Source organism: Nicotiana sylvestris, chromosome 7, assembly GCF_000393655.2.
Source record: "Nicotiana sylvestris chromosome 7, ASM39365v2, whole genome shotgun sequence".
In the NCBI taxonomy this organism is placed as follows: Eukaryota; Viridiplantae; Streptophyta; class Magnoliopsida; order Solanales; family Solanaceae; genus Nicotiana; species Nicotiana sylvestris.
The window spans coordinates 85,190,255-85,215,396 of record NC_091063.1 but is presented as its reverse complement, the minus strand read 5'-3'; the positions used below and the strand labels follow the sequence as shown (position 1 = coordinate 85,215,396).

Sequence of the window (25,142 nt, the reverse complement as noted above, 5' to 3'; positions counted from 1 at the left end):
TTTGCTAAGTTGCAAATTAATTGTGTATAACTTTTTTGGCATGTGATTGAAATTAAGGCTTGAGAATGAATCTCAATATTGTTTAGCCTATTATGCCATTAATTGAGGAATAGACATCGGGATCAAGTCCTGATGCTCCATAATGATAAGAGTTGGGTTTGAGTCTCAATTTATTATGGCCTAACATGCCTTTATATTGGTAAGACATTGGGTTTGAGTCCCAATGTACCATATTGATGATATAATGATGACTAAAGAAAAATAATATATTTTTCATGAAAAGGCATGAAAATTGTCCCACTTGATTTGTTCCATTCTTGAAATGAATGTGATAACAATGCATAATAAGTTTCAATGAAGACAAGTGGTTGAACAATGAACGTGGGCGTTCCAAATATCAAAATAATAATAATCATCACTATGATTATAAAAGGAGAACAATAAGGGTTCTCAAAATAGTCCTTCAAAATGTGAAGGCAATGCTTACCATCAAATTGGTATGAAAATAATAAAGCACGTCGCTGATTATGATCCATTCCTTGAAGAGAATGTGACTTATGATAAGCATTGAGAATGCAAACCCATTCCTAAAGTTGAATGTGGCAATATGTGATAAAAGCAATGAATAAAGACATGCAATTCATGATTATATGAATACCACACAACTCACCTCTAAGGGAGGTTTGAGTAAAATAAAGAGAATAAATATTATTGTGTGGTTACATGAATATGTCATTGGTCGCGTACATGTGATATGCCAAATATTATTTTGTCATGCCTTATAAAAGTTATTAAAGGCAAAATTAAAGCAAGAAATGATTTTGCTTATGATGATTTTGACCATGATAATTTATTATGATATAATTTTCTCCGTGAAGGAGACATTTACCATATGAATGGTATGATAAAAGATCTTATAGTACAAAAGTTGTTAAGAACTCCGGAAAAACTAATTTGTTACTACCCCGATGAATAAACTTATTCATGACATTGATATTGTAAAGTCTCAAAAGAAACTTTTTGAGTTTCAAATATATAAGTCAAAGTGATTGGCATATTGAGACTATAAATGAAAGGAAGATTGAATATCTTCATATTTCTATAATCATACCGGGTAAATATGAAAGGTTACCCGATCTTCTTTCTATTTGTACTACACAAATATAAGCATGATGCTGGAATCATATGCCACAAGTAAACTAGAGATTTACTAAAATAAATATTAATTGGCATGACCGGTTGACCATATCGGTTCAATTATGATGCGAAAAATTAATTAAGAATTACATTGACACATATTGAAGAATAGAAGATTCTTCAAGAATTCTCTTGTGCTGCTTATTCTCATGATATACCAGTTAAAGGTTGGGATTGAATCCTTTGATTTCTGGAAGGAATAAAAGGTGATATATATATGGGTCCAGTCACCTGCCATGTGGACCGTTTACTATTATATGATTTTAATAGATGCATCTATTTTATGGTCACATGTGCATTTGTTATCAACTTGCAGTTTGGTTTTTGCAAGATTGCTTGCTCAAATTATTAGAGCACAATTCCAGAATATAAATTATGATGATTTATCTTAATAATACTGGTTTAAATCCAAGTTGGTTTAGCAGAAATTGTATGCCTCCAATTATAGCTAAATCATTGGTTATGAGAACAAAACTCCCAAAAACGAAATTTGGTATGAGATTTATTATTTAATATACAACAACACTTGTACGCATCTAGCCAAGTTATAAAAAAATTTCCCTATCACAATCGGTTCAGGGTCAGGAACTAAATAATTTCTATATAGAAATATGGATGTGTTATATGATTTAATTATGCCACCAAAATGCACAAAGACGAGTTCCCAAAGATAATTGGGAAATGTGTTGGTGATTCCAACATTAGGGGGAGAAAATGGGCAGCTGAGAAAGTGATACGTGAAATGAATTATTATGAATACATATAGATCCTCGTACAAGAAAATATAAACTTGAAGTTCAAGTGATAATTCATTTACAAATTATTGCCAGACGCATTTGCTGACCCAAAGCTAAATGTCATATTTCAGCTGCTAATGCTCCAAATAGAATAAAGTCCATGAGGGACAGAGTCTATGGCACGCATGAAGTGTAACAGACCAATCGGTTCCAAAGATAAAACTCCTTGAAGAAGGAGAGGGGCAAATATTCAAAATGGTCATAATAAGGAGGCAAGTGCCCTAGAAGAGCACCACGACATAATACTTCATAAGACCTCATGGGAGAGGCTCAGGTACCTGAAAATAATGAAATAAAGAGATCTCAATAAGTTATGTCTTTATTGGGTAATAATGGAACTGACATAAAATGATTGTTGACGATATTGTTAATATAATGTAGCGCTCAATATGATTAATATTGACGAGGATCTTGAGATCAAATCTGTCATGAAATTTGGACGGATAAAAGATTGGCCAAATAAAAAATACGCAATGAAATTTACTTCACTTGAAAAATGTGAAGTTGGACGGATAGTCCAACACCTAAAAGTATAAAGTCAATTGAGGTATAAATGTGTTCTTGTGCGAAAGGTTCAAGTCGATAGACATAAAGACGACTTGTGGCACAAGAAAATTAGTAAATATCCTCACATTGATTATATGGAGACATGTTCTCTTATAGTGGATATAGTCACTTCAGGTTTTAATCTGGCAATATATGAAAAACTTGATATGCGTAGAGTGAATATAATTGAAAGATTTAAATTGTCTTGGAGCATATTAAGGTTTCCAAGAAATTTATTAAATAATGCTTCAAAAATCCTTATACGGATTGAAACAATCAGGGCCCATGTGGTATAATCGCCCGAGAGAATACTTGTTGAAAGAAGGGTATAAGAATAATTCAATTTGTCCTTGTGTCCTTATAAAAGGATATGGATTTGAATTTGTTATAATCACCATGTATGTTGATGATTCAAATATCATTAGAACTCCCGGAAAGCTTCCTAAAGCAGTAGACTGTTTAAAGAAAGAATTTGAAATGAAAGATCTTGGAAAGATAAAATTTTGTTTTGGTCTACAAATTGAATATATGAAAGATAGAATTTTTGTCCTTCAATCAGCATACACTAAAAAGATTTTAAAGAGCTTCTATGTGGATAAAGCACATCCATTAAGTACCCCGATGGTTGTGAGATTACTCGATATAAATAAAGATCCACTCCGACCTCATGAAAATAATGAAGAGCTTCTTGGTCCTAAAGTACCATATCGTAATGCAATTGGTGCGCTAATATATCTTGCTAATACTACAAGGCATGACATAACCTTTTCAGTTAATGTCTTAACAAGATATTGCTCCGCTCAAGGAGAAATTGGAAAAAAATCAAACACATATTGCGTTATCTAAGGGGGATTACCGATGTGGGCTTATTTTATGGCAATGATTGCAATACCGATCTTGTTGGTTATGTCGATGTGGAGTATTTATCTGACACACACAAGGCTTGATCTCAAACATGTTATGTGTTTACATGTGTGGCACTGTCATATCTTGGCGATCGACTAAGCAATCAATCGTGGCTACTTCTTCTAATCATGCTGAGATAATTGCTATTCATGAAGCAAGTCGAGAATGTGTATGGTTGAGGTCTACTATACATCTTATTCGAGACAAATGTGGTTTGAAGTGTGATAAACTACCCACAGTTTTGTATGAAGAAAATACAACATGCATAGCCCAATTAAAGGGAGGATTCATAAAGGAGTTAGGACAAAGCACATTTCACCTAAATTATTGTTCACACATGATCTTCAAAAGAATTGTGATATTAATGTAGAACGGAGCCGTTCAAGTAATAATATGGCTGATTTGTTCACCAAATATCTACCGGCGTCAACCTTCAAGAAACTAGTGTACAAGATTGGGATACGAAGGCTCAACGATGTGAACTGATGATCTCATCAGGGGGAGTTAATACGCGTTGTACTCTTTTTCCCTTACAAGGTTTTGTCCCATTGGGTTTTCCTTGCAAGGTTTTTAACGAGGCAACCAAAAGACGTATTTCTAAATATGTGTACTCTTTTTCCTTCATTAGGATTTTTTTCCCATAGGGTTTTTTCTTAATAAGGTTTTAACGAGGCACATTATTTATGGACATCCAAGGGGGAGTGTTATGACAAAAATCAAAATATGGTGGATGTCTACTCTTCCTCCATTATCTTTCTCTCAAATGGTTAATGACATATTCAATGACATATTTTCTATGTTCAATGACATATTCCATGTCATATTTTCTTCACTTTTCATGTCTATATAAAGGCCTTGTAATAGATAGGAAAATACACACAATTGAAGAAGAAAATTTCTTCCTTTCTCTTTATCTCTTTCTTGTTCATGTTTTACTAAATTGTCTTTATTTCTTGTTCATGTTTTACTAAATTGCTTTTATTTCGTAACACCCTTAAAGTTTTTCACACTTTTTACTTAAACACTTCATCTTAAGTCTATTTTATTTAAACACTTTAACCAGGCTTTTACTATGTTATTTAGACACAATGTCACAGGATACGTGTTTTTCACATATTTTAAACGCGTGAAAATGGTCCCAAAAAAAATAAACATTTCATACATCTAGCCGGAAAGTGAATAATTATTGCCGGAAAACTTTTTTGGTGAATGTTTCTTTTAAATTTTTAGTTCTTTCACACTACTACTATCATCTCCTCTCCAAAATCTAGGCACGCCACCACTGCCACCTTTATATTTGGTAACCACCATAAATTTGGAGATCTGAGAATGTTAAGAATCACAGCGAAAAGATCTCAAAAGCTTATAGTGATGATCCTGCTGCCTTCTCGTCATGTTGCTGCTAAAGTTTCTGTTTTTCTTTTTTCTTTTTTCTTTTTTCTTTTCTTTCTAGGGAAAAAATGGAAGAAGATTAAGAGGAGAAAAATAAGAATATCTTAGAGGGAAAAAAGGGGATAATGGGAAAAAAACGAGTCAAGTGGATAAAATTTCTGGAAGGGAGATTGATTTATATATATATATATATATATATATATATATATATATATATATATATATTCAATGTTATTTATCTTAAAAAAAAAGAAAGACACGGTGGTGCTGTTCCGATCACTGATCAACACCCCACCTCAACAACACTCTTTTACCTCTGTAAAAAGGCCTATGGCCTTGGCGAAGATGACAGACGGGTGGGATGGGATTTTCGTTTTTATATTTTTATTTTTTACAAATTTATTTAAATTAACTCTACATGTCCTCGTCTTATTGGTTGCTCTGTTATGTGAATTACACGCACCTTTTGGGTTTGGGTGACTATAAATTTTGTATCTAAATGACACAGTAAAGGCATAGTTAAAGTGTTCAAATAAAACATATTTAAGATAAAGTGTTTAAGTGAAATGTGTGGACAACTTTAAGGGGATATCTGACATATTTTGCCTAGTTACAACTATCCTTTACCATGCCTAACTAAATGAAAGAAAGTAAGAGAGAAAGTGGCCGCCTATTTCTTAAATGAAAATAAAGGACTTCCTTATCCTAAAGCTGTCACGGAATGAATCTGGTAACTAATGCCGCCAGAGAGGCTGAGGTGAGTATGGTTGCATCGCCTCCGACAACTTCTTTTGCTTTATAGCTACGGCTCTTATCATTAGGGGCGTAAAAGTCAGAAAAAGTAGAAACAACTTTGTAACTAGGGCACCCACTGAGCACCACGCTCCCTGCATTACTTTCAGAATATGCAATATTTCCACTTTTCGACCAAAAAAAAAATGTAAGGAGCGTTACTGAACACCACAAGTTGGATCTGAACCAATGTAAATTCTTCCACTAATAAACTGAGCAAATTACAAACACTAATTGAATAAATTTAACTGGAATCAAAGGACTCTAACACACAAATTCCGTAGCTAATTTTGCCTATTCTACTGCTCTTTAACTACTTTACCTCACCCAATTCACGCTTACGTGCTCCTAACTCGGGTTCCACACATTATTTACTAACTTCCCAAATGTGTCATCCGCGGCCATTTCATTCATAACAACTTGTGATTATCTTCTCGTTTCGAATAAATATGTCCAAAGAAGATATTAAAATTCTACAAAAGACAGCCAAGTAGATTACTGTAGTTCTGCTTTTAAATCATCTCAAATTATGATGTACTAAAACTAATTGCCATATTACAAAAAACTTCAAGCCAACTTACATTGGAAAGGTTTTTGAATCACTGATACTGGAAGTGCACATTTCAAGGGGTAAAACAACAGCATGCACAGCCGTTAAAGCTTGTTTTGCCGAGCTGCATAGCAAGTCATCTTTCCATCTGTACAATTTATGTATACAATCCTACAACAACAAAAAATATATAGAGGTGAACTCGTAAATTCGTGGGCTTTTGTCCTGGATATGAGATACATGCATGGAAGAGAAATTTCTTGGACAAACAAACGACTGATGAAATCAGGTTATATTTACTGCATTCTGTTTTATGATTAAGCTGATAACAGACGTGCACGATGTAAGTTAGGAAATTGCTTCTACCAATGCCTTGAAATTTAGTGGCAGATTATCAGTCAACAAAAACAACAACAACCTAGTGAGTTCGCATAATTGGGGTCTGGGGAGGGTAGAGTGTTCGCAAGCCTTACTCCTACCCCGGAGGGGTAGAGAGGTTGTTTCTGAAAGACCCTCGGCTCAAAAAAAGGAAAAGAGACAAGAGAGACAAAATGTTAGAACCATATGAGCAATAACAACAGCATAAGAACAAGTAAATAGATAAGAAAAAATAACAAAAACCAGTGAATAAAGCCCGATATTATGAAAAACGAAAGAATAGTGTGGACACAACAATAATCGGTAGCAGCTTAGGACCCAACATTATCAGACCAGCCTCTCCCATGGACAAACCGTATCAACTACCTCCTATCCTAACACCCTAATGCTCGACCTCCACACCTTCCTATCAAGGGCTATGTCCTCGAAAATCCAAAGCCACGCCATGTCCTGCCTGATCACTTCTCCCCAATACTTCTTAGGCCGCCCTCTCCCTCTTCTCGAACCCGCCAAGGCCAACCGCTCACACCTCCTGATCGGAGCATCTGGGCTTCTCCTTCGCATGTGCCCAAACCATCTAAGTCTCGCTTCCCGCATCACCCACCTTCTCCTTAATATCTTCATTCCTAATCTTATCCATCCTAGTGTGCCCGCACATCCACCTTAACATCTTCATCTCTACTACTTTCATCTTCTGGATATATGAGTTCTTAACTGGTCAGCACTCTGCCCCATATAACATGGCCGGTCTGACCCACCTTGTCATCCACAAGGGTCACACCCACCTTCTCCCTAATATCTTCATTCTTAATCTTATCCATCCTGATCATTTCTCCCTAATACTTCTTAGGTTGCCCTCTCCCTCTTCTCGAACCCGCCAAGGCCAACCGCTCACGCCTCCTGACCGGGGCATCTGGACTTCTCCTTCGCACATGCCCAAACCATCCAAGTCTCGCTTCCCGCATCTTGTCATCCACGGGGGCCACACCTACCTTCTCCCTAATCTCTTCATTCTTAATCTTATCCATCCTAGTGTGCCCGCACATCCACCTTAACATCCTCATCTCTGCTACTTTCATCTTCTGGATATATGAGTTCTTAACTGGTCAGCACTCTACCCCATATAACATGGCCGGTCTGACCACCGCTTTATACAGATTATCAGTGAGATGGAAAAAGAAAAGATTACTAGTGAGGAAATAAAACCAGGTTTTGGAGATAATTAAATTTTGATGAAAATAACCTTGGAGTTAAATATAAAACTGATAGAAAATAATCACAACTGGATGGAGTTGGGGAGCAGAATGGGAGAAATGGGCTAAGAAATCCATTTATTGGCTGTCTCACACAAGAACCTCATACAAGTCCTTTAGATGCATAGACATGATCACATTTTCATAATTCACCTTAATTGTGAGAAAATTGGATTTTCAATTAAAAAAGAAAGGTTCTTTTTCCGCTAAAAATCTTATTTGACCCCCAAGTTTAGTCTGGAAGGAAACAGCAATGAATAAGACAAATCAGCAGCTAAAATACAGATAAAAGATCAAATTCCTGTCTTATGTTCTAGGAAACGGTTGATATAATTTTTTTGAAAAGGAAAAAGGATGATATAGTTAACAGCATAAAAAGTGTATGGCACACAGGACGAGGAAACTTCTCCAAATTCACACCAGAAGTCAATTCTAGTATATGGTTATGACAAGCATAAACAAGAAACTATGAATGGGAAGTTAGCATGGGAAAGAAGAGACAACCTTGTCTTCGAGCAGAAGCACTAGCCTTGTATAAACAAGTTCTTGGAGTCTAGGAAAACATAATCAGATCGGCGCATGTCTCTTCTGTAACTTCCTGGGCACAAGTACTACAAAGAAAGAAAGTTGCTAATTGTGAAAACAATCAAAGAAATGAGATGTTAAATATAAGGCGCAAAAAGATACCTTCGTCCATACTGCAGAAACTTTCGGGGGGGAATATGGAATCAGGGTCAATTGTTTGCTGCAGAGGTAGGGCATTAGCCACACTGAGTTTGCTGCATAAACAAGAAACAACCAATTTTGGTTAAGAAGAATGTTAACAGGTACATAACAAGCTAAATATTACATATGCAGTGCAAAAGCAATGAGGATCTAAGACAGTTAAGGTTATTATTTTCTTTACTGTTTGTAACTATCAAACATAATGATCAGCTTCCAATATAATGTAAAGGAAAACCTGAAGATTTATTGCTTCAGGTGCTAATAAGGAATTAATTTAATCACCTGGACCATGAGGGAACAAATTTTCGAATGGGTAGATCTTCATCCTCATCGTCTTCATCATCGGAGCACTGATAAGGTGAGATCTCATATGATTTCTCTTGACTTTTCTTGGCAACGCATTCAGTGTTTGCATCAGGTTTCCCCAATACACATGTTACCTATGCAAATAAAATGCATGCAAGTGTGAGGACTGAAAGCAAAACTCTATTTATGAACATTGGATCAGACAATATAAAACAAGCCTTCTTACTATAATTAGTGAAATATAAAATTTTACCTAGGTAAGGCAAGTGTCCCAAATGGATTGTAACCTAACAACTTCAGAATTCTGAAGAATATAGAAAAACGGGCATGCCTAACAGATCCAAGAATATGATGAAAGGCTAGAAGTGGTTTGAGCAGTAGCAGCACAGCGCTTCTTTGTATCTCAATCAGGTAAGTTCTTTATATTTGGCACATTATTGAACTGTCACTAATTCTGTTAGCAGAAAGTGACTAAATAACATAGCCATTTTTTATAAGGAGAAATAACATAGCCATTTTTTATAAGGAGAAATAACATAGCCATTTTTTATAAGGAGAAATAACATAGCCATTCTTCATCTAGATTATGAACTTGCTATGGGATGCATTGTCTTTTAACTTTCTCCTGTGAAAGTTTCTGTAGAAAATAGAAAAAGGAAGAGGGCAGGACTAGAGTTCAGAGAATACAATATAATGGCTAGGATTGTTTGGGCAGTAGCAGCACACAACCCATTTGCATCAGAAGCAGGTAAGCTCCTTGCCTTTGGCACAATAATAAAAAGTCAACCAATTTTGTAGCATACATAAAAAACGGCTTCAGACCTAAGTCCACTCCTTGCTGAGCACTATTGGATTGTGCTTCTGTATGTCAACTAACTTCACTTTCAGAGTAGAATGACATATGTGAATTGCATATGCATCTCATACATAATATTTTGTGAATGTCTACTAGATAAAGCAAGATCTATCCTTGCAAAATGAACTGGAACTGGCTTCTCTGTGGGATGTGTCTCTCTTTTTCTAATGATGCTTTGCTAGGTTGCTTCTTAACAAAAGTCATGCTGGACTGCAGAGATTAAAGCCTGTCCACTAGAGAAACTTAAAAATGAATTAGATAAATAGAGAAGTAGATACTAAAAGGTAGTGGAAGAGAAAGGAAGAAACAAGGACAAATGAGTATGTAAGGATTGTTGCTGTTTGGTTTACTGCTAATAAAGGAGGAGGCCTTTTCAAGCACACTGGATTCGTTGTTGATGTTTCTGCAGGAAACACTAGCTAGGGAGCACAGTCGGTGCTCTGAGAGTGCCTATTGAAGGATGGCATCTCAAAGTGATAGTTCAAGAAGACGTGTCAAAACAAAAGCCCCCTGGGATTTTGGAACTCAAATACACCAGTCAATGCAAACAGGGTTACAAGGTATAGATAGCCTAGTTCCTACAGATAGCAGCCAATCATAACTTTTTTCTTGGCGTGTGTGTGTGTGTGTGGGGGGGGGGGGGGGGATAATATAGTGATGCTGCGGAGGAAAGCAAGTGTACGTCGTGGACAATCAGAACTTGTACTGAACTTAGCTACTGATCAGCTACTAACTAAGACGTTTCTATGGAGATGCATTACCTTTTCATGATCAGTAGAATTGTCAGAAACGTGACATTTTCCTGGTGGTGTCGTTGCTTGAAATGAATCATTTCTCACGGGTTCCACCGGCTTGGGTTCAGTTTCTTGCTTCTTGAAGGTCTTTCCTACTCTTTCTTTCTCTGTTTGACACTTTTCCACGTCACTATTACATTTCTTTTTATCTGTCATCTTTTCGTCCTACAGCAAAAGTAATCAATAATTAGTGCCAGCAGAACAAAACACAAGCAGAAAAGGCAGAATTTTAAACAAGAATGTTGCATACAATAGTGAGAATTCCTTTGCCTTTCTCCGCTCTTTTCGCATGAGTTTTATCCTCATGCTCTCTCTGCTGTCGTCGTGCTTCTTCTACTCGCTTTCTTTTCTTTTCCTTGTCATTTTTCTCTTCTTCTTCCCTCAGCCTTTTCCTTGTTATTGCATCAGCCTCCTTTTTCTTCTTTTCCTCTTCCTTCTTTTTCTTGTGTAATTCCAATTGTTTTGAATTTTCTTGCTCCAACCGTGCCCGCTCATGCTTCATTGCTTCTTTCCTCATCTTACGCTCGTTCTCTTTTTTCTCTTCCAGGCGTTTTGCAGCTTCAGCAGCTTCCAGAGCCTTCACTTTGATGTCTCTCTTTACTGTGGAATAACAGAAAACTTAGTAATTACACCAGTACTATCAAAAGGCATCCCTTGATCATGCACAAGCTTCATTTTGCATAATCTGACTTGGCATGCAGGAGAAAGGGTGGGTGGGAAAAGTTTGCATTACTGATCAAGATAAGCAAAGCTGCAAAGGTGGGGGCAGTAACACGTTGAATCTTCAAGATTGATTTTCTTTGGCTTGCAATATATCATCACAAGGGAATCCAATTCAGTGAAAGAAAACAACTATGCCTCAATCCCATGCAAGCCGAGGTCGCTTGGGGTTGGGTATATCATTTCTGATGTTGCTCCATTAAGCTCATCTATATCCAATATTATACAAAACACAAATAAAAACAAAAGGGACTAAAAGTTCTCTTACTTTCTACTGGCATATAAATCTCTATTAGGACTCAGAAGACTCCTAGTAATATTGGACCTATAGTACACATACTAACATGACTAAAAACTTAATCCCAACTAATTGGTGTCACCTAAATAGAACTTTTTCATCCATCATGTCCTACTTTTCTACCTGGAAAATTCAGTGAAAGAAAAAAGCACAAATTCTCACCACCTAGTTTTGATATCTCCAGTGTATCATCAACCAAATGTGATACTCTGCTAAGAAGCTTGTTTTAGTTTTTAAATCCTCATTTATGTTCCTGTAGAATGCAAACATTAAACATCACACTAATAGCCTGTTTGGCCAAGCTTATTTTTGGCCAAAAGTGCTTTTTTTTTTTTGCCAAAAGCACTTTTGGCCAAAAATTGAGGTGTTTGGCCAAGCTTCTCAAAGGAAAAAAAGTGCTTTTGAGGAGAAGCAGAAGCAGTTTTGGAGAAGCAGAAAAAAGTAGCTTCTCTCCAAAAGCAGTTTTTTGAGAAGCACTTTTGAGAAAAATACACTTAGAAGCAGTTTTTTAAAGCTTGGCCAAACACTAATTGCTGCTCAGAAGTGCTTTTCAAACAAATTAGCCAAACACAAACTGCTTCTCACCAAAAGTACTTTTGAGAAAAGCACTTTTGAAAAAAAACACTTCTCAAAATAAGCTGATTTTTGCAGCTTGGCCAAACGGGCTATAAGTAAAGATTGTTATTAACTTCTTCCTATCACACAGTGAAATACCAAAAGCAATCTTTTTGGCAGAGAAAAAGAAGAAAGAAGAAGCTAGTAGCAATCTAGATTCATCCCCCATCAACCACCACGGCACAACCAAAATAAACAGCTGAAGCCTGAAAGTGAGTAAATTCGGAGAATTATACAATGTGCTATTCTCTTACCAGAATAATGAGGTGCTATTATCACATAATCAAAGGCTAATCAGGTATTACCTTGAATACTTCTGAAAGAGCCACTAAAGCTTCAAACTTCAAACTCTCAAATTTCAGGTATAACATACTCAACGGAAAAAAAAAGATATAACATGCCTAAGGCATAGTAGAAGCATGATACTCCATAGAAGAACATAGGAGATGCTACAATGACAACCAAAGGCCAACGACCACTGGCCTTTTTCCGGAGGAAAAAAAAAAAGGAGAAACCACTGAATTTTCCAATCTCCAAAATCAAAGTCCAGGGAGATCAGATTTATTGATGCAAAACACCACCAAAGTTAATTGTTTAAGTACCACGTTAAGTCATAACAGAAAACTTGATTCACTTTCATCAATATCCTACTATGCTAAGTTCTACCGAGATTAACAAATACTCCCTCCGGTCCACAATAAGTGACCAATTAGCCTTGGGCACACCCATTAAGGAAATACTAAATTCTAGACAAAAATAGTTAGTATGACTAAACTACCCTTAATTAAATGTTGCAGCATAATTTAATGTGAGGAGTAAAAGATTTTTTAGGGATACGTAAGGGTAATTTTGAAAAAACAATTGATGTTTTTCTTGATTATAGACACTTATTTTGGACCAAAATAAAAAGGCAAATTGGTCACTTATTGTGGACCGGAGGGAGTACCATTTAATGCTAGCAAGCATCCTGCCACAAAAGGTCACCAAGATTATTTACAAATTCTTTTTTTCCTCTTTTTATTTTTATAAGGATAGTTCCAAATTTTGCTATAAAAGAAGGGGAAAAATGATATTTTACCTGTACATACAGCAGCTGCTTGTTTCTGTTGGACTAGTGGTATAAATGAAGTCACATTTGAGACAATGTTGTTCTGTCTTGCCCCTTTTTCTGATAGGTTCTGTCTCTCGCTCTTAAAACTGGATTTAGATGATAACTTTTGCCTACTAGACCTCCTAAGGGATTCCTTACCTTGTTTAATTCCTTTTGCACCCATCAAAAAACTCTGTTTCACCTTTGCCCCACTCATATTTTTGAAGCTACTTCCAAGCTTTCTTTTGGCTTTATTATGATGCCCAGTGCAGCTAGCATCTGTCTTAAGAGAATCCAGACTTCCCCTAGCATGAGACCTCTCAGCTTCAGAGATTGAAGCGGGAGGATTCAGATATGAGTCAGTTACATCAGCAAGTGGTAGTCTTTTGACATGACTATTCACTACCGTTGAATCAAATTCATCACAGATTTTACCAGCCACCTCATCTGCAGCCTCATTCTCCTCACTACTATTGGGATCCTCCTCAATTGGGAAACACGTGAGCTCCGGGTTTGAGCTCAAACGCTTCTCTGAACTGGTAGAATGTGACGAGATCCTTTCCCAAAACTTTCCAACAGGAGACTGGTATTGGCTCCCTGACCTCCCTCCAAATTGACATTGGTAAGAAGATTGATAATCAGAACAAGGTATCTCCAGTTTAGAATCATTCACTTCATCCACACAGCTATAACTTGCCCTAAGCTGTTTGTTGACACCCTCCTCCGGAAACAAGGTGCTCCTCAGATCCAGGTGCTCAAGAAGCCCATTAGGTAAAGATTGATATAGATTTTGAGTATGGTGCAACCCAAAAGCAGATGTGAGATGAGATAAGGGTGTATTTGCACTAGCTGATTTGCAGATGCGCTCCAGAATGCTAGCACGCTGAATTGTTGTGCTTGGAAAGTTCAGGTTATCATAGCTGATCCCAAATTGGGCAATATCCATTTCCCCATCTGCTGTTGAGGCATCAATAATGAAACCCTCGAGCACAGGCTTAGATTGATCAGCATCGGTGATATCCAAGTCTTTATTTTGCGGAGAACTGCTAACACATGATTGGGAATATAGGCTCTGGTCTCCAGTATGAGATTTTCTCTCCAAACAAGTCACGTCTTTAGGATTATCCAACTTAACATTCTTTTCAAGGTGCAGCAAGTCTGAAATGTCTTGTTCATCAGAGGATTTTTCAGCATCAGAAAGGAGTTCATGTTCTTCTCCAGTTTCCAGTTCCTTTTCAGCTGGCTCTTTAAACAAACTTGAGACATGAGATACACGTAACAGTTTGTCATCAGAAGAGGAAGCAGATCCGAACTGTTTAAAATGTACCGCATCCTGCAGATAAGTGACATGGCAGAAATTATGTCCTAGAGGAAGTTAAGATAGCCAGCTGAATCATGGCAAAAAGATCGCAATATTATTATAAGCAAAGAAAGGATTCCTAGTTTTTTCTTTACAAGGTGCAATACAGTAGATGATCTTGGCAGTTGATCAGATTTAACAACTTGCCCCTGAAAAAATCAAACTAGACTTGAAGAAATGTGAGTCATCAAACAACCTGAAACACATTAGTCCGCCAAATGGACTTCATGACAAGCAGAATATGGCAGGACTTTACATCTTTCATGCAGTCATTAATTTGCCCTTGAGGTCACAATTGCCAAAGCAAACACACTTAACATGGATAGCTGTTTTTCGGCGCATGGTACTCCTTCCCAGATCTCTCATTCCATCCCCCCCCCCCCCCACACACACACACACACAAATAAAGATAATAGTCTGCTAAAAATAAAATCGGGTCTTCCTCTGTTTCTTATCCTTTATTCTCTTCTTTAATGAATCGATCTGACTTGAGCGAATATTTGTGTATTTCAAAACAATTTGTAGGTCGTCCAAACAAGAAAATATTAGTATAACTACAAAAGAGAGGTTTACTTGAAGGTCACGGCTATTATCAGCAATCAATGTGACATGTGCCCCAAACAAAAGACAGTAGATAGTGTAAAGAAATGCATGCAAAAAACCTTTGCTGTAGGTCTGCCTATAATGGAAGAGTCACAGCTATTACCAGAGTGAACATGTGCTTCAAGAAAATAGCAGTAAATGGTAAGAAGAGACATGAAGAAATCTTTCACAGTAGTTCAATTTGTAGTGCAAGATGGAAATTGCAAAATAAGATTTTGTTTCCCAGCTAAACAAATTGGAAAAAGGCAGTGCAATAGGAAATTTTTACTCCTAAACCTCGTCCCATTAAAATATTGTATACGCCAATGAAGTCAACTTGTGTATACAAAAGAATGTGAACATCATTTTAAATATGCAAGGAATAAATTCAATTTAAGTATTGTACCACTTCATTTTGCAGCTTCAACAAGGAACTAATTCCTTCTCCAAAAGAACAATTTTTCTTCTCGGATATACACACATCAGAACTCTTGGCTCTGAAAGGTGTAAGTTCCAAAACACTGTCTGATTGCTCTTGAGTGGTGTTGAAGTTTAAGCTTATAGCATCCATCTGCATGTGATAAAGCTTTGACATTTGAGAGTTTGGACAAACAGAAAAGCATTTAGTTTGCCTATCTTCAATTCTTCTCCTCTTAACTTGTGGCCACGAATCCAGCTTAGCAGATCTGAATCTTCCATCAAACAGCAAGGACTCCCTTGAATTTTCAATTTCACTTGATATGGAAAGATTGAGATTCTGCTCATCATTGCATCCAGATTGTTGAGGACTCCATGTAGGCATGTCATTCTCTTTCTGATGGGAATCCCTATCCATATCGCACTTGACACACACATCTCCATGACTACTTTCACCATCAAAACAATATAAATTTCGATCATTTGGCATACTAGACTCTCTCTTTGTATCTTGGGAAATGGAAGTCAGATCTTCAATTTCAAGTTCCTTCACCAAGCAATCCTGGGAATTGCCAGTCACCTTTTCGGCCATAGTTGAGATGTTATGTGTCGCAGCAGTTTCAGTGTTGGCAACATAAGATGCAGGTAGACAAGCATTCCTGTCACAACTGTTACCTCCCTGTCCAACCATGAGGGAAAAGTTTCAGCCTCAGATAAGCTTATAAGCAATGCATAACTTTCTATAGCTAAGCGAAAATTGAGTAATATGTCAGCAGAACATTGTTCTGCCTGGATACCACAGAAACTTTGTAAATTCTGAGTGTTTACTACTTACAAAACATAGACTACATAAAAGATCAAAAAAATTCATACAAGGAACAACGATTGGACATGCATAATAAAGGAACACGCACTAGAGTTTTTCTTACTGAAATAAAAAACTGCATTGCAAGAAAAGCAGGTTTTAAGCTCAAACAGCTTCTTCACATACCACTTCTTTTTGCAGCTTTGGCGAGGAAGGTGCTCCTTCTCTCAAATGACAGTTTATCTTCTCGGATATACCTGCATTAGAACTCTTGACTCTGAAAGGTGTATGTTCCACAACATTGTCTGATTTTTCTTGAATGGTATTGATGTTTAAGCTTATAGCATCCATATGTATCCGGTAAAGCTTTGACATTTCAGATTTTGGACAATCAGAAAAGCAGTTAGCCTGCTTATCTTCAATATTTTTCCTCTTGACTTGTGGCCATGAATCCATCTTAGAAGATCTGAATCTGCCATCAAACAACGACAGCACCTTTGCATTTTCAATATCACTTGATACGGAGAGATTGAGATTCTCATTATCATTGTGACCAGATTGTAGGGGACTAGACGTATCCAAGTCATTCTCCTTCTGATGGGAATCGCTATCAATGTTGCACTTGATGGTAACATCTCCATCACTGTTTTCACCACTAAAACAAGTTAAATTTGGATCATTTGGCATGCAAGACTGTCTCTTCGCATCTTGGGAAATGAAAGTTGGATCTTCAATTTCAAAGTTCTTTGCCAAGCAATCCTGGGAATCTCCAGTCACCTTTTTAGTCAAACTTGAGATGTAAGGTGCTGCAGCAATTTTGGTGTTGGCAACATAAGATGCAGGTAGACACTGAGCATTCCTGTCACAACTGTTACCTCCCTGTCCAGCCATGGGAGAAAAAGTTCAGACTCAGATAAGGTTGAAACCAATGCTTAACTTTCCCTTGCTAACTAAAAAATGAGTTACACGTCAGCAGAGCATTGTTCTGCCTAGATACCACAAAATTGTGTAAATTCTGTGTGTTACTACTCAAAACAAATACAAACTACATTAAAAATCCAAAAATTTCATACAGGGAATAAATTGATTGAACTTGCATAATAGAGGAGCATGTGTTAGTGCTTTTCCTTCTGAAATAAAAAGTTGTATTGCAAGAAAAGCAGGTTCTAAGCTCAAACAGCTTCTTCATGTAGCAGCCAAAAGAGGGGCCTACACCCCTAATATAAAGAAAGAGGGCAACCATCTACCTTTTCTCCACTTGACTAAAAATTGGAAAGGACTCCAAGGTGTTGCCGAATTATAGAATATCAAGTTCCTATGAGTTACTAGAGTTCCTGCCCAAACTTTGAATGCAAACAATGATGCTAGTGCCACTATTAATTTCAGAGATGACTTACACATCGTTTCTTTGTGTATCAGTCATATATGATGTAGGTCAAAACCAGTACATATCTACCAGAAATATGGCTTGAGTGTAAGTGTTTGATCACATCATGATATAGATACTCTCTTTCAAGTCTTAAGTAAGTCATCCGAATTCAGAACAAACCTAACAAACTCATAACTGAACATAGTTATAAAGAAAAGACAAAGCAAAACACACAAAAATCACCTTAATTAAGTAGTAGATGATCTTCTTTTCCGAATTATTAAATCAAAGCTACTTAATCAGATTCAGAATCTGCAGGCATCCAAAAGTTGGCAAAGTAAAACATATATGCCTACTGAAATACATAGTTCTAAAATTAGGAGCAGCAAAAAGTTTATAAATGTCACTAAATAATATACATCAATCAATTGCAGATCTATCATAAGGACGTCCCGATGCCAAATCAAGAGATCCATACACCATAAAACTGTTAATACACTCCATGATATCCAAAAATAGATAATGAAGCTAAAAAATAAAAATGTAATAATGGATATTAGGACCATATTACTTTGTCATGCAGCTTTTACCAAGATAGCCTGAAGCCAAAAAAGAATGCATGTAAGAAAAACATAAGAGTGAAACATACCACCTCTGCGTGCAGTTCTACCACAGAATTATGTGATTCTTCTAAATTGAGTTTAACATGCTGAGGCTCTGCATCATAATGACCAACATCATTTGACAGTGTCTTATCATCATGCATATAAGGAGATTGCCGAGAACATTGTCTGCCCATTGACTCATATATAGTATTCCCTGATGCAAGATGTCCATTCATGTCTGATACACAGCCATTCATTCCAGTACCAGCAGGGTCTCTGATTTTCAAAGCAAAAGAACTCCCTGGAACGTCGTCTAACTTACTTGAAATTTCCTGCTTGGGTATTGACTGTTCCCAAGAAAATCTGTTATCCACAGGGCTGCCGGACATCTTCTTTTGTGAGGTTGGTTCTAGTGAGGTATTGGAAATATCATCTGTTGGTTTCAAGCTCTTCTCCTCAAAGTTAGGAGTAAAGCTCCTCTTCAGGTTACACTTTTCCATGTCATCAAAGTGAAGTTGTTTCGGCTTCATTGACATAAAACAATCAGGTGAAGGATTGGCAACCAGACATTCCACTCCCACTTCTGGGTCAGAATTGCTGGTTCTAGACCTAAAAGTGGGAGATCCTTCCGTCGCAGCTTCAGTGTTTCCTTGCTGATTATGGGTGTCACTGTTATCAGAGCAAGGGATGATCGATTTACTGCCTGTTGGAAAATAAGTATCGTAATTTTCATTGGAAGACTTCTCTGAATCAGCAGATATAGAATGGGCACCTTCAGAACCAGCAACAGTGGAAGTTACAGGCTCTGTTGTGACTTCGTTGCCAATGTTATTTTGTGTCTTTTTGCTTTTCTGATCTGATCCAAGAGAAGGTTTAACTGACTTGAATGAACCAGGATTGTCAGATAACACTTCTGATGATCCACCAATTGCTGTAGCAAAAACATCAGTGCTCAACCTATCTGAGAATGCAGATATAGTGGCATGTGAATCATCAACCAGACAAGGCAATTTTTTGGCCATACTCTTGGATCTTGTGATCCTACCACAATAAATGTCATTCTTCTTCTTAGTTTTCAGGCAGCCTTTGACTATTGGCTTGTGAGTATTAGATGTATTAGTCTCTTCCCATGACCTACCTGACACACAACCTGTAGAGCGTGCTTGGGTATGATCATCGTTTTGAACTACGCCAGCAGAACCATCCACTTTAAGAGAATCATTTATACAGTTCAGTTGTTTGGCATTACTTCTGGACCTTGTGACTCTATTTTCAATCCCCTCATGCTGGTGTACTTCTACAAATTCCTTTAATTTGATAGCTTCACTACCAACAGGAAAAGATTCCAACAAGTGGTCTGACTTGTTGGAAAAATCAATTAGTTGAGAAGCAGAGGCAGACAAATTGATACCTTTGGAAGCAAAATTGCAGCTACGTTTGTGGCTTGAAGCTGTAGCAAAAGAGTTATCCACTTTTTTTGTATGACTTTTCTCAGCAACATCAGACAAGCTATCCACTTTTTTTGTATGACTTTTCACACAGTCAAGTTGCTTCGCAGATGTTTCATGCTTAGAACTCTCACCAGTATGTAAATTGATGTCCCTTTCTTGACCTTCATGATTTCTTTCAGCTGATTCCCTCAACCCGCCACTACCATTACTAACTACACAAGGTTCAGACAATATCTGCAACCCATAATTGAGATTAACTCGTTCAGGAGTAGAGAGACCAATCCCTATAGAGGCAGCATCACAATTTTTCTGCTGACTGGAGCAGCCCTCCACTTCCCCTTGTGCACTATTACGAAGCTGAAGAGCCTTTTGTCTAGACTTAGACCTTTGTATTCTAGCTAGTGACCGGTCTAGATCATTACGATTGTTCTGGAATCTTGTATCTCTCTGATCTAGGGGAGAGTTAACACTTACATCAAGCTCGGGAACACCTTTCAGAGCATATTCCTGGTTATTATCATGATCTACAACTTTATTAGCTGTCCCATCTGCGTGATAAAGGCCTTTGTCGGAAGTATGAATCTCGGAGAATGTTCCATGAGACAGATCTTCGTTGTCATCTGTGACAACTGGCCTCTTGTTCAATGAGCAACGAGCACTAGCATGGCGCACAGTAGGTGGCCGTGGTCGTGGAACTAAAATTTCAGAAATCAGCTCTTCTTTGTTCAGCTCTGGAAAAAAATGAGAGAGAAGAGAGAGAGAGATCTAAGTGTTCCTTCAACCAAGCCAAAACATGAAACTATCGAAGTGTAGAAATTAGCAATTGAAAGTTTCAAATGTAAATTTATTAAGGGAAAAGAAGACATTTTTTTTGGTTAAATTGTGGTTTTCTTTATAATTTGGGTTTGAAAACCAGCAAGACCACAAAAAGGACATACACAAGCACATTTTAGCTGTACCGAACAGAAGAAAAAGGGGAAGAGTGAAGAAACATGAAAAACCTAAACTTATATTTTTTGTGAACGTGTGGGGCCAACTCTTAGGACCAACTACAGCCTTCGAAACTCGGGGATAATGGGACCGCTCCTCTAGCTTCTCCACTTAACTACCAGGTTCAGTTGGCATGGCGCAGGGCTCGAACCTGTGACCTAAGTCACAAGTCCCTCAACCTTTACCCCTTGAACTAAGCCCTGGGGGCACATGAAAATCCTTAACTCTTTGCTGTTCGAATTTCAAAAGTTCCATTTACAATAGATAAATGAGGTAACTTATCAATCATTATATTTATCCGGAACGATAAATACTACGCTTTTACCACGTCGTACAGTAAAAACGATTCTACTGTTGAATTTCCTACAAAAGAAAATTAATATTTAACTATGTATATGGAAGTCGAGCCAAAGGCAATGGTTGAACTGAATCCTATACTTGCATTCGCCTAATTGGGTCACAACGGAACCCTAGAAAAGTGGAACAGCAGAAATTGGCATATATATACAAGCAAAAGCTTGAAATGAAAAATTACCTTGAGGATTTGACGACTGGTGATTATTCAAGAGCCATGGAGGAGGAGTAATTCCTTCGATTATAAGTTTAGAAGCGAGGTGTTGGCTATACAGGTCGGTTTGTTGCTTGACTTGTTCGATGATCCGATTCTTCCTCTCGAAGATTTGTACGAACAGATTCTCCACCGTGGACATGTTCATCCCAAACGACACCGCATTACCGTCGAATCTACGCCGTCCGGTAACTCTGTGGAGGGGGGAGGGGGGAGTGTAGAGAGAGTGAACGTTTGAGGAAGAGGAATGGGGCGAGATCACTTTGGCGTGAGCGCGGATGGCATTTTCAAATTTTGCTGAATACCGAACGATGTCGTAGGCTCCTATCCTCAGAGTAATAAATGGCATCGGGCAAATGCTTTCTACAATTGGTATAATCCCTTAAACCTTCTTTGGATGGTTGTTACTTATCCTTTCGTAATGTATTACTACTATTTTGTATTGCATATTATTATACTATAATATTTTAAATATAATATTTAAATAAATTATATAATTTAATATTATCCAATAATTGATAAGTCTTCTAAATATCCGTAATTGTTGTAAATATTTTATTTATTAATAGTTCTCATAAAAATAATTTAAGACAAAACATATTAACTTGCTAATTAGGTTCCTTCAAATCGTCTCTGTTACTATTTAAAAGAAAATATATATTTTTGCAAATAGGAGCGAAACAAAAGAATATAAAAAGACAAATACCTTATTTTTTGTATTTATGTTTTTGTCTCGAAGCAAAATAAGTTTCTTTCATATTAAATTTCCGAAAATTTGAAGAGCAAATAAATATTTTTCTTCTTAAAAAACTATTATTTCCCACGAAGGTAAAAATATATAAATAAAATGATAAGGTAAATTTGGTTTGGAGAGGGGTTTCTTGATATCGAGGTCCGAAGGGAATTTTGAGATTGGGAATAATTCTATAATGTCATTTAAGACTTGCACGCAAAATTTGGTGTCAATCCGAATAGTCTAAGCATGATTCGACGCATCCAGAGCGATTTACAAACTTGAAGCTCAAAGTTTGATTCAATTTAGTTTTGGGGTGTGATTCTTGGTTTAGTTGATATTTTATGCGTTTCTAGAGTTCGAGCAAGTCCGTATTATGTTTATAGACTTGTTGGAGTTATTAGACGAGGTCACGAGGGGCTCGGGTGCGTTTCGGACTACCCAGAGTTGAGATGAAACACACCAGATTTGTTGCTTCTGGCTTCCTTCTTCATGAACGCGATCGCATCCTCGCGTTCGCGATGAAGGATTTGGGGTGTTGTGGCTGGGAAACTTTTGCCCTTCGCGTTCGCATGCTAAGGATCGCAATTGCGGAGGTCTGGGTCCTCTAACCTTCGCGTTCGCGTGGCCTGGCTCGCGTTCGCGCAAAGCAGGCTTAACTGGTGGCCGTTGTTGACACTTTGCGTTCGCGAAGTAGCCCTTGCGTTAGCGTAGGGTAGGCCATGTGAGCCTCCGCAATCACGAGGCTCCTGTCGCGTTCGCGTTGAGTAAGCTTTCTGGGCCTGGACCATTGCCTTCGCGATCCCGAGGCCTCTTCCGCGATCACGAGGCCTATTCCGCGATGCGAAGAAGGCAAACCTAGCAGTGAACTTTTTAAAAACGGGACTTAGGTCATTTTAGCTCATTTGTTCCATTGTGATGCGATTTTTAGAGCTCTTGGATAGGGGGTTTCACTTAGCACTTTGAGGTAAGTAATTTCTAAACCATGTGAGTTAAATACATAGTTTATGGGTAAATTATAGCATGTAAATTATTGAAAATTATGGGTTTAGGTGAAAACCTAGGGTTTTGTTAAAAATGAGATTTAACCACGAATTTTGTTATGGAATTTAGTAGAAATCATATATTATGTTCCTTAGGTTATGGGTAACAACTTCCTTTAAAAAATTTCGGAATCCGAGCATGTGGGCCCGGGGGTAAATTTTATTAATCTTGCAATTTAGGTTGGGTAATCACTTAAATGGAGAAATTATGAACTTTGGAGTATAGATTGATTAGTTTATGTAATATTTGACTAGTTTCGAGTCGTTCAGCATCAAATTTGGAGATTTGGGATTGAACTTGAAAGTAGGCTTGAGACGAGATAAGTCTCCTTTCTAACCTTGTAAGAGGAAAATTTCCCCATATGTGAATTGGATTATAAATATGAGTAATTGTGGGGGCTACGTACGCACGAAGTGATGAGAGTCCGTAAGTAGCTACTATTCCTGTTATGTCCGAGTAGTTTAGGTTTACACCATACTTTGTGAACACTTTTATTTGATGAATCTGTAATAACTGGAATTAAGTTGAGAATTTCTAAGGATTTAAAGCTTCAAGTTGAATTGCTTTTTTCTTAAAGAAAGGAATTTAAGAAAGAATTTGATTTAAATGATTAAATTTATATTTGATCGCGTCACATGAATGATTCATGAGCGGGATGAATAGATGCATCTATGGTTTGCGCTGTTCAACCCTCCGGCAGTGCACATTTTATTATTATGTTGGATCGGGCCATACGACCTCGGCATAACTTGTGCATGTTATTTATTTAGAACTTTATGTGATTTGTACTGCTTTAATGCCTTGAATGTAAATTGTTAAATGATATGACTCAAATTGACATTATATTTATGAAAGAAGAACTTGTCATTTCCTGATATTTACCGTCGGTATTTTTTTATGATTTTCATGCTTAGCATAACACTTTAATCATAATATTGTTGGCCCTAGTAAGTGTCAAGTCGACCCCTCGTCACTACTTCTTTGAGGTTAGACTGGATACTTATTGGGTACATATTGTTTATGTACTCATACTACGCTTCTGTACTTAATTGTACAGGATCTAAGGTAGGCGCATCTAGTTATCCACCAGGCGCGCATACTTGATTCGGACTGAGACTTACGATGAGCTGCCCCATTTCTAGCCGTTCAGCAACATGCCGGAGTTTCTCTTTTGCTTGTATCTGTCTACTCTATTTCAGACAGTAGGATAGTCATATTTTGTATATTCTACTAGTTGCCCACACACTTGTGACACTAGATCTTGGCACATATTAATAGACTTGATTTTTGAGGTTGTATTCCTGTAATTATGATTTTTTTAGTTATTTCCGTTTCAGTTGCCTTAAAAATCCGTTAAATATCGAATGTTTTAAATTTAAGTTAAGTTAGATGTTGGGATTGTTTCATAAAATAAATGGGAACTCACTAGTTGATTAGTGTTGGCTTGCCTAACAACGGTGTTGGGTGCGATCACAACCTATAATGGAATTTGGGTCGTGACAATATGATATCAAAGCACTAGGTTCACGTAGGTCTTACAAGTGATGGACAAACCTCATAGAGTCTTGCGGATCGGTACAGAGACGTTCGTACTTATCTTCGAGATGTTATAGGGTGTTAGGAAACTACTCTTTATTCATCTTCTATCGTGAAGTTGATGGTATACTAAATTTCCTTCTTCTATTATCTCACAGATGGTGAGGACGCGTTCGGATGACGTTCCATACCTGGAAGGAGTTGCACCCCCCATTACTAGAGGCAGAGGTCGGGGGAGGGCACCGACCTGAGGTAGGGGACGAGGGCATCCCAAAGTTGCCTAGTTGCACCACCAGTGGATCATGTAGATGATCCCGTTATTGAGGAGCAGGGCGAGGTGCCCACAACACAGCCAACCTCGATAGATTTTATTATAGAATTGGGCTTTCAGGAGGTCATGGGCCATATGCTGGGGTTCATGGATTCTATGACCCATGCCGGTTTATTTCCAGTAGACTCGGCCACA

At 37.5% G+C, this 25,142-nt stretch overlaps 1 protein-coding gene across 4 annotated transcripts; it reads right to left on the bottom strand.

The window, feature by feature from the left end:
- Positions 1 to 1,983: 1,983 nt before the first annotated feature.
- LOC104232970 (uncharacterized) lies at positions 1,984 to 21,690 on the bottom strand. Of its 4 annotated transcripts, none has more exons than XM_070150593.1 (12): positions 21,331 to 21,690; positions 18,399 to 20,536; positions 16,567 to 17,259; positions 15,565 to 16,254; positions 13,205 to 14,549; positions 10,744 to 11,093; positions 10,461 to 10,658; positions 8,820 to 8,977; positions 8,499 to 8,590; positions 8,316 to 8,422; positions 6,212 to 6,351; positions 1,984 to 2,272 (listed from the first exon to the last, which is right to left on the bottom strand). In XM_070150593.1, the coding sequence occupies exons 1-10, from the start codon at positions 21,509 to 21,511 to the stop codon at positions 8,379 to 8,381; spliced, it is 5,889 nt and encodes a 1,962-aa protein (XP_070006694.1). In that variant the 5' UTR covers positions 21,512 to 21,690; the 3' UTR covers positions 1,984 to 2,272; positions 6,212 to 6,351; positions 8,316 to 8,378. The 4 variants fall into 4 exon arrangements, with proteins under 4 accessions (XP_070006694.1, XP_070006695.1, XP_009784550.1 ...); XM_070150594.1 differs by lacking the exon at positions 1,984 to 2,272 and adding an exon at positions 5,805 to 6,103; XM_009786248.2 differs by lacking the exon at positions 1,984 to 2,272 and having other exon boundaries at positions 5,805 to 6,351.
- Between the last annotated feature and the right edge of the window lie 3,452 nt (positions 21,691 to 25,142).

What these genes read in the sequence shown, in the direction of transcription:
- LOC104232970 (XM_070150593.1), bottom strand. Translation starts at nt 21,511, where the DNA reads ATGAACATGTCCACGGTGGAGAATCTGTTCGTACAAATCTTCGAGAGG. An exon ending in CCAGTCGTCAAATCCTCAAG is followed by an intron (nt 20,537 to 21,330) that starts GTAATTTTTCAT and finishes ATTTTTTTCCAG; the next exon opens with AGCTGAACAAAGAAGAGCTG. An exon ending in CAAAGCTGCAAAAAGAAGTG is followed by an intron (nt 16,255 to 16,566) that starts GTATGTGAAGAA and finishes ATGGTTGGACAG; the next exon opens with GGAGGTAACAGTTGTGACAG.